At 37.6% G+C, this 16,562-nt stretch overlaps 1 protein-coding gene across 1 annotated transcript in view; it reads left to right on the plus strand.

Annotated features, from left to right (window-relative positions):
• The window catches only part of ush2a (Usher syndrome 2A (autosomal recessive, mild)), a 427,426-nt gene that overhangs the window by 189,827 nt on the left and 221,037 nt on the right, over positions 1–16,562 (plus strand). Inside the window, exons 36-37 of the mRNA XM_088624763.1 lie at positions 5,001–5,152; positions 7,019–7,181. Coding sequence (XP_088480889.1) covers positions 5,001–5,152; positions 7,019–7,181 — 315 coding nt within the window. The remainder of the gene's footprint in view (positions 1–5,000; positions 5,153–7,018; positions 7,182–16,562) is intronic.

Below are 16,562 nucleotides of genomic sequence, written 5' to 3' on the forward strand. Positions count from 1 at the left end.
TAACAAGTATACATTTCCCATGGATATTGAAATAAATAGAATGAAGCTAAACAAAATCAGCATTTGTAATTGTTTAGGTCAATTCAAATAATCAAAATGAAAAGAAGAACAGAAATAAGCTGAACTATAATCATACTGTAGCTGCACAAACTCTAGTAGTTTATCACCATCACCATTGACTTTTGTCCATTGAACCCTTACCCTCTCTCACAGCATATTTAATGTGCAGCACTGTTTTTTTCTCTTTCTTGTCCAGCTTATGTTATTTTAGTGGGATTTGGTTTAGTTTATCTGCTTTTAGTCCTGTGTGTGATTTACCTTTAATACAAGCAGCTTTATTTTCCTTTAAATTCTCTATAAAATTAAAAGTATTAACGTTCATCAACATCCAAGCCTCAGTGGACACCTGCAGGCATCATGCCACAAAATAAGTTGTCAGATATCAAAACAGATGTTAATCATTTGGGAACGTAGGTTATTCATGACTCCTTCTGTCTATAAATGTCCCTATGCTCTTATACGTACTTAAGGTGCTTTAAGCACCATGGATCTTCTGTACCAGGGTATTGTTATGAAATCGGAGTATACAGTACCTTTCATAAACAATATCTTACTTTTCTGTGTGATAGCTTACCTTAATGTTTTCATCAAATGGGATTGATACTGAACGGGGCTGAAACCTCTGATATATGCAAATGCATCAATGACTGCCGAAACACTTCTATGGGAAGTGCCATCTTCAGATTTTATAATATTATCTTGATGCAATGAAAAACCAATAAGGTCTCAGCCTAGGCACTGATGTCATCTATGAACCTATGACACAGTGTCATTTTAATTCCCTAGCTCTATTCCTAAAATGTTCATTCAACATGAGAAGGAGTTGAGCAACTGAGAAAATGGAGCTGCATGCTTCAAAAAGTTCTCTTTTAATACTATGTGCCACCTTTTTGGAGTTCCATTTCCCTGATTCAACATGAGGAACATCCAAAGATAACATTGTAATGTGCCTCTGTGCCTCAATCTGCAAACTAAATTAACTAAGTAGACGTGCTCCTAAATTAATGTGCTTGAAGAAATGTTGTACTGTAGATCAGGAATGGGTTACATGTTAAGGGCTTTCTGGGGGAACCTAATAAGAAAGTAAAAAAAATTAAAAGGGATATTTTAGCTTAAGAAGACCTTTAAACTTTCTGTCCAGAAACATGATTACAAATTGTTAAATGATAGTCTAGCAAAATTATATTGTCTAAGAATTTTTGTACTTTTATGCTAATCATAGTAATAAAAGTTAAATAAGAGTAACATATTTGTACATTCAAAAAAGGACACTTTTTTCCCATCGAGAGTACCAGTATCTGTTAAATTGGGTTTTATTAATGCTATATAATTTATTATATATTAATTATAAAACAATATATCTTGTTTGCCACAGAGATGTAAATTCCAGGTCTGCGTATCAAGCACACAGTTTCCTATTCTTTTCTGCAACATCCAAAACATAGGAATTTTGTCTTTAGTGCAGCAGTGAATACCGTGCACAGTACAGGATCAGATGACACACTGTAGGACACATTAGGATTGTGGCTCATCCAGGGGTGGAGGCTTTGGAAAAATTGTACCTGTTCAGAACAAAAACTGAATGGGGCACCAAACAAGACAAGTATACAATTATAATCAGCACAGTCTCTCAAGTGAACATTCTCTTAATTCTAAGAAATATTTGCTTTGAAAATCTTTTGGTAAAAAAAGAATGGACAAATCCCAGATGTTATAAGATGTTTGAAAATTCCTCTCTTGATGGGGATTTAAGGACCACAGTGGATGACATGTCTGGGAAAATATGGATGTATGATAGCCCTAATAAAATGGGATTCTCATTTCAAATTCTAAATTGTATTTTACAATACAATTTTTTGCAGGTAAATTATTTCTGACTCCTTGTGGGTCACTGCATTTCTAGCCTAAATATAACCCTATTTTTATCATTAAAAAGCTGAACTGTATTTGCCATACTCATAAAGCCTTAGGAGCTGTTTACATGATTTATAGCACTCTATTCTAACGGAGAGCTTTAATAGTTTGCCTAGAACTAAACTGCCAGCTCACATTTTAAAATCTGTCTAAAAACAAGTGGGGTTAGTTTGTTACAACTGGCAAGTGTTTTTGGAAGTTGATGGGTATTGGTGCTGTGTTGTGTATACAATATCATAAACTTCTAGTGTGGATATTTTCTTTATTGTAATATTTTAAAAAGATCAGTCAAATGTTCGTTAAAGTAAAATGTATTAATAATAATTGAACTAATGTAATATAAAATATAGATCAATATGTGCCTTCTAAAACCAACTTTAAAAAAATATATAATTTTTCAATGTACTGTATGTGCTTATAGTGACTATGAATGGTTGTTGCTTACATTAAAACAGCCAATAGTTAATTTGTCACGTAAGTCCGACAGGACGAACCGTAGAATGGCTGGAGAGTGATAAAGACCCTATGTGTATCAGCGAGACGGGGGTTAGCCCAGGCTCAGCTGTTCAGAAGAAGCCGTAAAGAAACCCATGCCCTCAGGCCAAGGACAGGAGTGACCTGGTGCTAGGCGGGTCTCAGGGCAACTGAACAACAATGCTGAGCAAGTAGCAGAGCAGAAGCAGGAAATAAATAGGCTACACAACAAGACACACCAGAAAGACATGAATAATCACAGGGAACTAGGAACAGAAGGAACGTAGAGCGCCCTCTAGGTGTAATAAGCGTGACAGTACCCCCCCCTTCACGGCCGGCTCCTGATGCCCAAAAAAGAGCTGCACAGCGCTGGGGGGAGGAAAAACCTCATTTAACTTAAAGGAAACCTCCGGGAGTCCACGGCTGAGAGCTACCCCCTCCTCCGAGGTATAAACCTTTATTGAGTAGAGGAAGGGGGGGCTGAAACGGGACTCCAGAGGAGCAAAACAAAAAACCAGACCGAACAAACAAACAAAAATCACAAACAAAATTAAACCCTGACGGAACAGGGGAACAATAAACACATAAGGGCATGGGAGCCCGGAGCCAGGGAGACCAGAAGGCATTGGAGCCCGGAGCCAGGGAGACCAGAGGGCATGGGAGCCCAGAACACGGAAGCAGCTGGGGGCGTGGGAGCCCGGAACACGGAAGCAGCAGGGGGCGTGGGAGCCCGGGACAGTGAGAGTAGGAGAGGGTATGGGAACCTGGGACAAAGGCAAAATACGCAATGAGTATAAACCCTGATGGAACAGGGAAAAAAACAACACGTAAAAGAAATAACCCACAACAGATAGAGAAGAGCAGGGAGCACAGAAGCCTAGAACCAGGCATACAGAAAAAAAATCCAAAAGCCAGGAAACAAAAAAAAAGAAAAAAAAGAACTGCTCGCGGGGTCTAAGGTAGGCTCAGCATTCTGTCACGTAAGTCCGACAGGATGAACTGTAGAATGGCTGGAGAGCGATAAAGACCCTATGTGTAGCGGCGAGACGGGGGTTAGCCTGGGCTCAGCTGTTCAGGAGAAGCTGTAAAGAAACCTATGCCCTCAGGCCAAGGACAGGAGTGACCTGGTGCTAGGCGGGTCTCAGGGCAACTGAACAACAATGCTGAGCAAGTAGCAGAGCAGAAGCAGGAAATAAATAGGCTACACAACAAGACACACCAGAAAGACATGAATAATCACAGGGAACTAGGAACAGAAGGAACGTAGAGTGCCCTCTAGGTGTAATGAGCATGACATAATTAAGGTTTCAAAGTACATTTAAATGAAGTATCCCTCTTAAAATGTGTATTTGAATAACTAAGACACAAAACACAAATCTGACATTTTCTTCAAATTAGATGTAGACTACTTGCAATATTAAGCAGGCACTATATGATTTCCATAACTGAGTTTTGCTTTGATTATATTATAATTATTTAAGGAAATGTTGTTCTGCCATGAGCAAGTGGAGCTCACTTAGACATGTGTGGAACTACATCCTTCATTCTACAAGACTTTACAGTAGAAACACATTTTCACATCACAAAGGATGTAAACACACAAAAGTGTAGCCTTTAAGGATCATATACAGTATATATTAAATATGTATTATTTATGCTGAGCTACTGCCATCTCCTAAAGCAGCTGTGTTCTTTCAGAACTTCATTGATGATAATTAGTGTTTCTATGACATATCAAGTCCAAAAGGTTTGCAGACACCAATTACTGGTAAAATACAGTAGAATTGCAAAATGTAACATTCCTGGGGGCGCCATCATCATCCATTGCTTTTCAACTCAGTGGTCTACAAAATCACATGACTTTATCGTTGCAGAGTTTTAGTTACATGACGAATTAGGTATAGGAAAAATGTACTTGACATAGATGTTCGTAAATAGGAAATATGTAGGCTAAGACATCCTGGAATAGGAGTACTTGCTCTCTAAGATGTAGCTGTGACAATTAATGAAAGCTATCAATCTCATTCACTTATTTGTGATTTCAAATATCACAGGTCCATTTCTGTTTGAAGCTTGGTTGAAAATTAGCATGGAGAATACCAGTTGCAGTTTATCTGTTTTGTCAGCAGCCTTTAAGCCAATAATTGCAACATTTCCAGTTTCACATAATTGTTTGATATGCTATCTAATTAACTTTCTGCTTTATGGATAAGAACACTTGGTTTTGTTCCAAAAATGTTATTACACTCTGGTTGGTCATTTAGAGTTCCAAAACCTTTAAACAACGTTCACCTTCAAACTGAGCATCAGTATGCTGTTCAACCTATTGTCATGATAATTACATCCAATTAGAGTCACTGGGATAGTTGAAAAAAGAACCCTAGTAATGTGAAACCTTGAAAACATGCTCTAATGTTAAATGGGTCATTGTAACAAATTATTATTGAAAGTTGTTAAAAAAGAGAATATTGTTCAATTGACTGAAATTCCTTATATTGGAATATGTGCATTGCTTGGCTGTGGAACATAATTTAACTTTTCTTTTGTCATAGGTATCATCACCAGCTATGGGCTGTACATGAATAGTGTACTAGTACAGAATTCCACTTCTCTTCATTTCTCTGTCAGTGGTCTACAAACCTGGAGTCTCCACAGCTTCAGAGTGCAGGCCTGCACTGCTAAAGGCTGTGCCCTAGGTCCCCTGGTGAGTGCTCACATTTACATTATGCTAATGAAGCGGGTGTCAGATGGCAGGAAGCATCATAAAGGTGATCGATTCACTTTGGTCAATACAGCACCTTCTGGTAGCACTTGACATTTCATACAAATGCCATTCAAGAGCTGTTACCAATTTGATAGGCCAATTTTAGGCACTTTTCCAATATGTGCTAAGATTTAAGTCAAAGAACAATATCACAGACTCAGCTAAAGTTGTAGGGGAAGGAATGCTTTTTAAAATCTCAACAGGCCAAGAAAAATAATCTCCTAACAGATGGTAGGAACTAACAAATTGCAAAAAGGATATGCTGAGACCATTGTTCATTTTTACTTATTAATGCACTACATAGTTTATACCGTCATTGTGACAAAAATCTGCATTTTATTAATTCTTTATTTTTGGCATTACTGATATGGTCTACACCCTATTGAATGATTTGTCTTTCAAGAAGAATTAAGCATCTTTTAGGCTAAGTATGGAAATAGCATTTCATAACCTAAAAGATTAGCAACCTGTAATATGTCTGGGATTGTAATATATTGTAAAACTCTGGCAGAATGTATGGGATTGTTAGTGCAAAGTAACATGCTCCATAGGCTTTATTAATGTATGTTTTGTACTTCAGTTTAACTAATTTGTATGGTTTGCATTCAATAATGAATCTTGGAATATAAAGGTGCATGCATGCCACTTATCCTATCCTTCAATTTATTTTCATGTGTCTTTTATCTTGGTGTGCTTTGTGAAGAGCTACCATTGAGAGCACTTCAAACACCCTGTTCATTAATGTCGTTACTCTGTAAATTTATCATTCTGCCAAATAAAAACAAAAAGAAAAGAGAATCTGTCCATTTTCAATAACATATTTTTTTCATCTTTAACGCATGAGTAAATATCACAGGAAGTGTTTTAAAAAGGACAAGGACAGAACCTCAGACTCACAATTATTTCTTTAAAGTTGTTATTTTTATCAGCATTGTTAGAGAGAATTATATTAATATGGGAGGAACATCACTTTTTAAATAACTGTCTATATTTGCATGTGGTGTGCTAGGTTTGCCAGATTGGTGATTTACCAGATGGCTTCTTTTGAGGTCAACCCTCAGTCAATTATTATACTCAGAAAAGGTCACATAACGTTTTGAAGCAACATTAAATGCATTTATGTGGGTTAGACCAGCACTTCACAATTCCTTTTCCCAGCTGAGTACAGCCCTTTAAGTTATACCTCTGTGTGTAATTAAGAAACTGCTAAAAGACCTGGAAAGGTTTTAAAGCCACTGAAGTAAATTAATTCCTGAATGTACTTTACCCACTCAGTTTATTTACATTAGGATACAGCCGAAACAAAAATGCTTCCTCAGACTCTCCAAAAATGTTTTAATTTATATTTTGGGGTACTATGTACAGTAATACATTTTAACTTTGGGGTAACATAAGTGTTTGTTTTATTTGTCATAATAAATACAGTAATATTATCTGGATAATAAGCTAAAAATGTACCCAAGACTGTTAACTTGTGAATTATTGCAAAAATGTATTATTAAGCATATACATCCTTAAATCCAGATTCTAGCTCTGATTGAAAAGACAATAAAAAGCAAATGTCTTGTTTATTGCACTGCTTCCATTATTCTTGGATCTGTTATGCAATACTAGCAAAATAGGTCAGATGGGTTGAATGGCTTCCTTGCATCTTTATTTTATTTATTTTTTTAAGTAGAAATGTACTTTAGTAGAAAAATATTACGCCAAACTTCAAGAGAGATAACCACGATATCTTTACATTACAAATTTAGCCAAAGAATACTTCATGTGCCTAGGCATAGTAACAGCTGTTCACCTTGGCAGGTGGAAAGCCGAACCTTGGAAGCAGCACCAGTAGGAACAGTGACCCTGGAAGTGACCAGTGAAGGACCTCGCTCTGTGAGAGCTAAGTGGATGAGCCCAGCCAAACCAAATGGTCTTTTAACTTATACCCTCCTTTTCACTGGCATCTTCTATCACCACAAAGGTAATTTGCATGTAAATGAAACCTATGAAATCCCAACTATAGCTTTCATTCTGTTTTGTTTTTTTCTGGTTTGAAGAAAAATGCATAATATTTTGCTCAACATTTGAAGTTGCCTTGACTTGGCATCTTGAGCATTTATTGCATTATTATCTCCCTTTGTTTAAGTCATCAGTGTCTTCTGAGAATGGCAGATTGCCTCCCTGAGACCCAAGGACAATCTGAGTGAAGCAGAGGTTTTGTGTTTACATATGCTTAAAGGGGCACTGAACCTTATCAGTATAATGCAGGAATGAAAGGCCTTAAATAATATTAGTTGTCTGCCTGCATTTTGCTCTTGGTGTCTGGTGAGCCTAATGCATGAGTGTAAGTGACCTAAACAATGATGAGAGAAACAGAGCTATGCTCATAATTCAGCTTAGAGTAGTGATGAAAAGACAGATAGAAGTGGACAGATCTGTAAAAGGGTAATCTCAGAAAAAAAAATGAACCGCACCCTGATAACATAAAATTATATATACAGTAGATGATTCAAGCAATGTATAATAGACATTACCCATCTTACAAAAAAATGTAGTTTTAGCATAATTTTTGGTGATGTAAGTTGTGCAGTACTTTACCATATCAAGCTCAAGAGAATAAGGAAGCTTACTGAAAATCTATTAAAAAAAAGCAATCATTGGTACTTTCTGTACCATTGAAAGTAAAATGAGACATTTGAACAAAAGCATTAAAGGTAAATGAGTAACACGAGTATAAAAGAAAGAAGCAATGTCCTTCCTAACAGGACTTTTGTGGGATGAAGAGTTTGGCATTTGATCCATAATATCATTAAGAGGCAAGTGAGTTTTAGAACTAAGCATTATGTACAGATGAGACCAAGTTGAACCTTTACCAAAATTATGGAAAAGTGTGGAAGAACAAAAGAACTACAGGTGCTTTTCGGTGAAGCATAGTGGAGATAATGCCATGGTCTGGATATGCACACAAGTACAAATTTCTTGGCTGTCAAGCAAAATTAGGCTTTTTCACTCTACTGTACCAATACCTTTTTGTAGGACACTGTAAGTTCCTATTTGCGATGATTGGGTTTGCCTTAATTTTGTTTGGCAGTTCGCATTTTGTTTTTAACTAATAATCCATATCAGAAATAAACCAATAGCATCTGATATTCCAAACAGCAAAATAAAAAAAAAGTCATAAAAACAAGGTAATGCTAAGAGGTACCCTTCCAGAAAATTCATTGACAAAGTTAACCCTGTTAACAACAATTATGTGTATAGAACACACATTCTTTTAGGGGTCTGGCTTGGGCATTGCAAAAAGATTTTATAAGCTGACATGTTTCTAAAAGTACGTGGTGTAATATTTTTTAGAAAATTTAGAAAACTAATAGCACCACTTACAGTATACTAGGAAGTGAACATCTGCTCAAACTTTACAGATTTTACAGAAGGTCTTTATATAGTTCATGCAGAATTAATTTATTTCATTATTTTTAGCTTGAATGTAAAATAAATACATTTATATTCTTGGATGTTGAGAATATACTTACTGAAATGAAATTTTAAAAATAGTTTATGTTCCTATATTTAGGCATGTATCACAAAATAATAATAATATTAAGAAATAGATTTATATATACTGTGTATGATGTACCCTGCAACATTTACCCTGTTATAGGCACTGCTTTACAAGTGTGTTTACTTGATGTTATAATTGCCATGTTCAAACCACCAGAGCCACCCAGTCCCTAATAATATGGTTTGAAAGTTTGGGGTGCATTTGTGTATAATCATACTGTTTACATATAGCAGCAAAAATTCATTATATGCAATGATTACATTGTCGAGACAGGATGTTACAACATTTCTACCACAGTTCCACATAAGATATGTCACATAACTGATAACAGAATAACAGAATTATAGTGTTTTTAATTACATACAATATATACTGTATATAGCATTATTAGTAATTGTGTATAGATAGTAATTAGAAACAGATAATTTTATTATAAAAATGCATTATACAAAACAGTGGTGTAAATAAATACATCTATATGAAGGCAGTCTAGAAGAATGGTGGTAATACTTGATTAACAGATATTACTTCATGTAGTTCTTTAATGTGTGTAGGATGTTGGGAAATGTAGTTTTATGTCAATGTACAGTAATTGGTTCACACACCAAATTGTAAACTACATTCTGTGCTTTGTAAAGGATATACTTCCTGTTACATTTTAAATAGACCCTTTAAAAATAAAAAAACATATTTTATAAATTTAAAATTAATAAATGCCACTAATTAAATCCAATTGTGTTGTAAATATTTATCTTTATTATTTCTTTAGCATTCAGTTTTATTTTACATTATACCTTATATTGACATTATAAAGACAATAAACATGGTTGCAAACTGCTCCCAAGGCATACAGAGAGGTTTAGAGCATAAAGAGCTTTTGGTTTGTGCTTCTTAACACATCAAGGATAACAAAATTGGTGCAACCCACCCCCAGTATGGAAATGTATGACACTTCCAAGTTAAAAAGTTACACTGGAAGGCTTTGCATGTGAAAGTACATCATCTTCGTTAGTGTTCATAGAGACCAAATGATTAATAAAACTATAATTATAGTTTAAGAAGAAAAAGGGCAGCTACAGAAAAAAAACAAGACACCTCAGATCCAAAAGGTGCTAGATTAGTGATGCAATATAATAATAATAATAATAATAATAATAATAATAATAATAATAAACTTTATTTTATATCCTGCCATTAAAGGTGGCTTCTCAAAGCGCTTTACAGAATGACATCAACAATAAATAAAAGGAATATACAAGATAAAGCACAATTACAATATACAGGGGACACCGTAGATGATGACGCTAGAAAAGTAGAAGCAGAGGGGTAAAGAATGGAACCAGTTAAGTAAAGGCTATTCTAAAGAAGAAGTTGGATTTGAGTCTGGAATTGAAGGAGTTTAGAGAAGGTGACTCTCTGATATCCTTGGGCAGAGTTCCAGAGCTTGGGGGCATAACAGGAGAAGGCCCTGTCACCCATACAATTTAGAGGAGCTTGAGGGACTGTTAGGAGACCAGAAGTAGAAGAGCGAAGGTTGCGAGTTGGGGAGTAGGGCGATAATAGTTCAGACAGGTACAAGGGTGCCAAGCCATGCAGAGCCTTATAGGTGAGCATGAAAATTTTCCACACGGAATTTGACAGGAAACCAGTGCAAGGACTCAAGGATACGAGTAATGAGATCACTTGCACTAGACCTGGTCAGGACTCTGGCTGCCGAATTTTGGACATACTGCAGTTTGTTCAAAGTAGATACCCCAGTGAGGAGAGCATTACAGTAGTCAATTCGTGAGAGAACACAAATGTGTTGATCAGCGTTTCAGCCAGAGTTAGTGAAAACATAGGGCATAGTCTAACGATATTTCTAGACCAGTCTAAAGAAATTTCTAGAGGTGAAAAAAAGATGTTTTGACAATATGCTGCACATGTGGGTCGAATGTTGTGCCGGAATCGAATATCACCTCAAGGTTTTTCAATATAGACTGAAGCTCAAGTACAGAGCCATCTACAGACAGGGTTACAGGATGGGCTTTACAAAGTTGATGGGGGGGGGGGGGGGTGCCAATAAGCATGACTTCAGTCTTGTCACAGTTAAGATGAAGGAAATTTTTTTGTCAGAGATGCAATTAGATAGAATAGAGACAGCCACATCAGTGTCAGGTTTGGTATGGATGCATATTTGATATCTACAGTATGTGTTGCTTGTTTAAAAAAAAAGCTGTCAAAGCGACACATAGAAGTCTAATATAAATCTAAAGTTTCTCAACACAATTAGAAAAACAATACGTGTATAAGGCACCTTAAATGATTAAGAAAATTAAAAAAGCAATATAGTGAGAATTAAAAATACAAAATAAAAATTGCTTTGCTGCATTCCTCATTTTCTTGCTGTTTAATTGAAAGCTTTCTTTTTGAACCAGCAACACATCTAAGGCTCTGACGTTTGTAACAAACTACAAAGTAGATAATATTCCTCTACGAAAAACATCAGACTTGAATAACTATGATCATTACATGCCCTGTGATATTTCTTGTCATTTATCTAACGGCATTTCTTTAAAAAATAGTTTTCTCTTAAAATAAATCTTCATGCTATTAATCGGTCAGTGACAAAAAGCTGTGACAGTATTTCAAATGTCATTAATTAGACTTCCATCACATTTTAGCCATTTATCTTGCAAAAAAGCAAGAAGTTTACTAGAGCTAGCCAACACGAGGATCCTGCCATAGGGGGAGTAAAGCAAACCGTTTCATTACCCATTGAAACAGAAGACCAACAGTCTCTAGGATTCTTGGAGAGAGTAAGGGAATTTAAAGATGCAGAAACCTATTTGCATGCAAATGCAGCACTTTCTAGGCATAACTTTGCTAAGATTAGTTTTGCTTCACAAATACCACACACAGCAAGAAGCACTGAGCTATATTTCAATTGTTGCTCCTTCCAACAATTGTTGTTCTACTTGACAAAAAGAGAGCTGATAAATCACCATAAAGTTATCTTACAGATCGAAATTTGATGGATTTTTATTTTTTAGAACTTCAATTGCATCTTAACAAGATGACTTAGAGCTATCAAGCTGTTTGCATTGTGTTAAATGTGGTTTGTAAATTTTCACAATCTTCACTTCATTTAAATCTCTATTTTTTACACTATTTTTCAGATGTCAGTAATGTAGCAAGTAAAACACAACCACTGGCATTTTAACAACCATGATTTGTAAACATTTTCACAACTTTTATTTATAAAATAAATCTATTACCTAATTGCATTTTTAGAAACCTTACCCTTTGTGTGTGCACACAGGCTAGATTATAGTGGAACTGTGGTGTGCATGAGTTGGAGATGATGTTGGCTGGGAACCTGTGGAGCTGGAACACTTGTTTGGTAAATATGTCCACCATTTGAGCAGATGGTAACCAGAGAACCAAAATTAAGTGAACGACTTTAGAGAACCTGTCGATGACTGAGGCCACCAAAAGTGGCAGCAGATAAGTTCCAGGGAGAGCTTGCATCCTGGTGGCCAACCTGCCTGGAGGAATGACCGCACTGCAACACTGCTGGCCTTATCTGTTGGAGCAGAAATGGTTTACCTGGTGGAGCGTCTGGTGGAGCAGGACTCAAGGGAAATTTTGTCAACACTGCCTCTTCTACGTTCAACAAATTGGCTCCTGGAACTCAGTGTTTGGAGTGTAGATCTTTGACTAATTCTTCATTCCCAGTTGATTTGAAATGGTGAAGTTGATCCGGGAGAAGAACAAGGCCCATCACAACTGTCGGGGATTCAGTCATTTGGCCTTCTTATGTGATCCAGATTCTTGTGGTCTGTGAATAATGTGAAAAAGTGTAAGGCTCCCCCTAAGAGGTGTCTCCATTCTTTGAAGGCCATGTTGACCGCTCTGCCGGAGAAATTGGTTTGGGCAATGAAGGGTCTGGATGGCAAAGCATGGGGGCTGTGGTGAAGTGATGCTTAGTTGGTGAACCCCACGAAACCTTTTTGAAGGTGGTGGGAGTAGGTCAGTCCTTAACTACTGCAGCCTCACTGGGGTCCATTTTCATGCCAGAGGATGAGATGATGTACACCTTGAAGGCCATTTCTGTTCAATGAAACACACATTTTTCCACTTTAGAGTAGAGGTGGTGTTTCCTCAGACACTGTAGACCTTACAGACGGACCTTACTGATGTGCCGTACATTCTCCTAGAGAGTGTGGGAGGATATTAGAATGTAGTCCATGTAGATGACAAAGAAGTTGTCTGCAAAGTCTCAGAAGTCAAAATTCATGAAATGCTGAAAGATGACCTGGGAACTGCATAGACCAAAGGGCATCACCAGGTGTCATATTGCCCCAAATTGGAGTTAAATGCTGTCTTCCAGTCATCTCCCTTCCAGATTCAGGTGTATGCACACATCAGATCAATTTTAGTGAATATTGTGGACTGGGTGGCCCTCTCCCACAGGGATGGGATCAGAGATAGGGGGTATTGATTCTTTCTGGTGATTTTGTTCAGCCCCGGGGTGAACAGTCCTTTACCTGATCAAAGAAGAACACTCTACCATCAGGAAAAGTAGATGGGTGGATAAAGCCCCTCTGAAGATTCTTCTTTGTGTAGTCATTCATGACCTTGGTCTTGGGTGGAGTCACAGTGAAGAGACTGTCCCTTAGTGGTGTGGTTCCATGCAGGAGGTCAATGGAGCAGTCCTACAGTATTTCTGGATGGAGTAGAAGTGTCTTAGCTTGCATTATAGAAAGGAGGCCTGCCATTTTACAAAGGAGGTCTTGATACACTGCTGTGGGACCGGTAAAGTCTAGGTTCAAGGTGGCATGCAGGTGTGGCATGGTGTGGCAGGCTGTTCCAACAAGTGGGTCCCTAGGAGGACCAATTCAGATTTGGGTTATACATCAGGAGCCACAGAAATTCTTGGACCAGAGCACAGCATAAAGATGGAATGCACAGGAATTGTATTGTCTGCCTGTGCAATCTGCCATCAGAATCAGGGCAGTGGTTCAATGCCTGCACTAAGAGCAAAAGGAACCAGAAACATGGTTCAAAGAACCAGAGAGATGCCTAGATTGAGGGCAAGCAATCTATGAAGGAAATTCCCAGCCGCCCTGGAATCAACGAAGGCATTGACAGGAGTGGTGTTTGAACATTATGAGAGCATGCCATGGAGCATGATCCATTGCATGTGCTGAGGAGAACTAGTCACCCAGCTCAGTAAGCTCTCCTCACTGCTTACCTGAGACACCAATTGCTGCAGATGGAATTTGCCATTTCCCACAAGGCAGATGCTTAGGACAGAGCTTTACTGGTCAGCACAGAAGTGAAACATGCTGTCTTAGACTACTGTCATGTACTGGAAAGGAGGGAGAGGAAACTGCAAATCCTCTGTAGACAATCTGAGTCTGCTGAGAGTAGAAGAGGAGTGCACATCTGTAGTTCACAAAAGACAGGAGTTGGAAGAGGAGCCTGGACTCGAATGGGAAGAGGAGCAGTGACAGCAGCAAGGGTCTGCAGTACATGACGGGACTTTTCGCAGGTCCTGCACTGTCCCCCTTAATTTGGCCGCACAATACTTAAGCACTTTCAGTGCAGCTTTGTGACTGGTAACAAACAACATGGGGCACTGGATTCTTGTCTTGTGTTTCTGTTATGATACAGCAATAAGATGAAAAGAGCTGTGTCTGCTGGTCAGGCTGAGGAATCCAAATGTTTCATCCCATAAAAGGTGTGAGGAAAAATGAAAGCTTGGGATGTTGCTGTGTGGGCTGCCGGAGATTGCTGAATAAGAGATTTACTGTGTAGGGTGATAGAGATTACTGAGCAGGAGATATGCTGTGCAGCTGTGCTGATCCCGATAGTGAAGGCTTGTTGCAGCTAAACAGGGCAGACCAGGACAGACATGAGAGATGTGAGGTCAAGCGAGGCTGGAGGGCTGGGTCTTGTACAAAGATGGCCTGGAGCTGTGAAAGGAGACAGATCGGAAGTTGACTGTTCTGGTCAGTCAAACAGGCTAAATTTGCAATTGTAACCTTCTATTGGTAGGCTGGTTGTACTGCGAGCGCTTCCCTGATGTTGAAGGAAGCTCAATAACACAGCACTAAACCATAGGCAGATCAGGGTCTAAATCTCCTGAAGCTAATGGGATGATTTCACATTATATGGGGGCAGGTGGCTGGGACATCTGCCTTAAATGAGTCCTCAGGTCACCAGGAGGAGTTTGACTTGGAGTCTGAAGGAGTAATCACAAAACCTTGGATGGAGAATATGCAAAAAACCCATTTCTCTTTTTTCTTCTTCCATTTCTCTTTGCTTTTTAAGCAAAAAAAACTAATCATCTGAGACTCGTGTCCACATATACGAGAAGTTCACATATCCACTGACCCATCCATCAGAGTCCTCTCACCCATTCTCGCTTCCTTCTCCCACCAGTGTCACACATTGCTATGGATCTGCCCTGTGTCTTTAGATAGCAGATGAGGAAGGACATGGAGACCTCATATGAATGTTTGTAAAATTATCAACTGAAAATTAGCTAAAAGGACAATGTGGTTCAGAACAGAGCTTCCATCCTATATGAGCTTCAATCCTTTCTTTTCACTTAAAATTAAAAACATAGAATATTGAATTAATAATAATTAAAAAATGAGTCAACCTTTCTACTATTTAATAATGCAAATGCAAATTAAATATAATTAGTTGTTTCTAAGAAGTTACATGCATGTTGCAGACATTGTAAAATTGTGTTTATACACATCTTGAAAACGTAAAAAAAAAATAAAGAAAAATAAGGGAAGTTAAATTCATTTTTCAAATTATGGCTCCTTAATGCCATTTCTTAAAGTGCTTCTTGTAACTTCTTTAGACAGTACATTAATTCGTTTTTGTTAGCATGCTTGTTCCCCATACCTCTTTTCCACCAGATAATTTATAATTATATATGTTAACCAATTGACAAAACAAATGAGAATACTTGTTTTCATAACTCCACAGCTGTCTATGTAAACAGACTTCTGCTTCTTCAATCCCATTTCCTAGGTCACCTAATTAAGTGGAAAACTTAACTACCACTTGCTAGGATGAATGAACACACAGTAAAAATAGAAAAAAATATATTAAAAGGACAATAGATATTGTTTATTGTATGCAGCTACATATACTGTACTTTAAAGCATTTTTACTAGATCCTATAGCTAATATAGTTGACTTTGAATGACTTTTATACTGTGTTACCAAAATGCTGCTGTCTTTGTGTTGAAAATTGTAACATAATGCTGCATTTTCAGTTGTGAATCCATTGCTTTTAATTATGTAGTATTTCCCTGGCTAGGGTAGTGCAGGAGCAGACTTAGGGTTAGGATTCTTAATACCAAAATCTCCTCAAGAGTTTCTTCTGTTCATGAATACAAAAAAAAAATGTGATGCCATTGTGATGGCTGTGTTTCAGGAATAAGCTGCAAGAGAGTGTTCGCTGAAACCTACAAGCTGTCATATAGTAGTTTCAAAGAAATGTAATTGTTTAGAAAGAATAAAATCTGTACCTGCAGACATACAAGGATACTTCTGTAGCAGCCAATTGAATGAGTATTTGGCAGCCATCTGCTGCCCCCAATACTTTCAGAAAGCCACATAATCATAAAACTCAAGAATCACTATCCTCCCCTCATCTCCTGTAGGGAATTTGATGAATTGGGCAATACGGCCACACAGAGCACTACTAGACACTTGATGCAGTTGCTTTGCTCAAGCTATGGCAATTGCCTACCACCTTCTGAAAAAGTCCTATTCCTTCAATATACAGTA

The sequence above is a fragment of the Lepisosteus platostomus genome, chromosome 3, assembly GCF_059453375.1.
Source record: "Lepisosteus platostomus isolate fLepPlt1 chromosome 3, fLepPlt1.hap1, whole genome shotgun sequence".
NCBI classification, from domain to species: domain Eukaryota; kingdom Metazoa; phylum Chordata; class Actinopteri; order Semionotiformes; family Lepisosteidae; genus Lepisosteus; species Lepisosteus platostomus.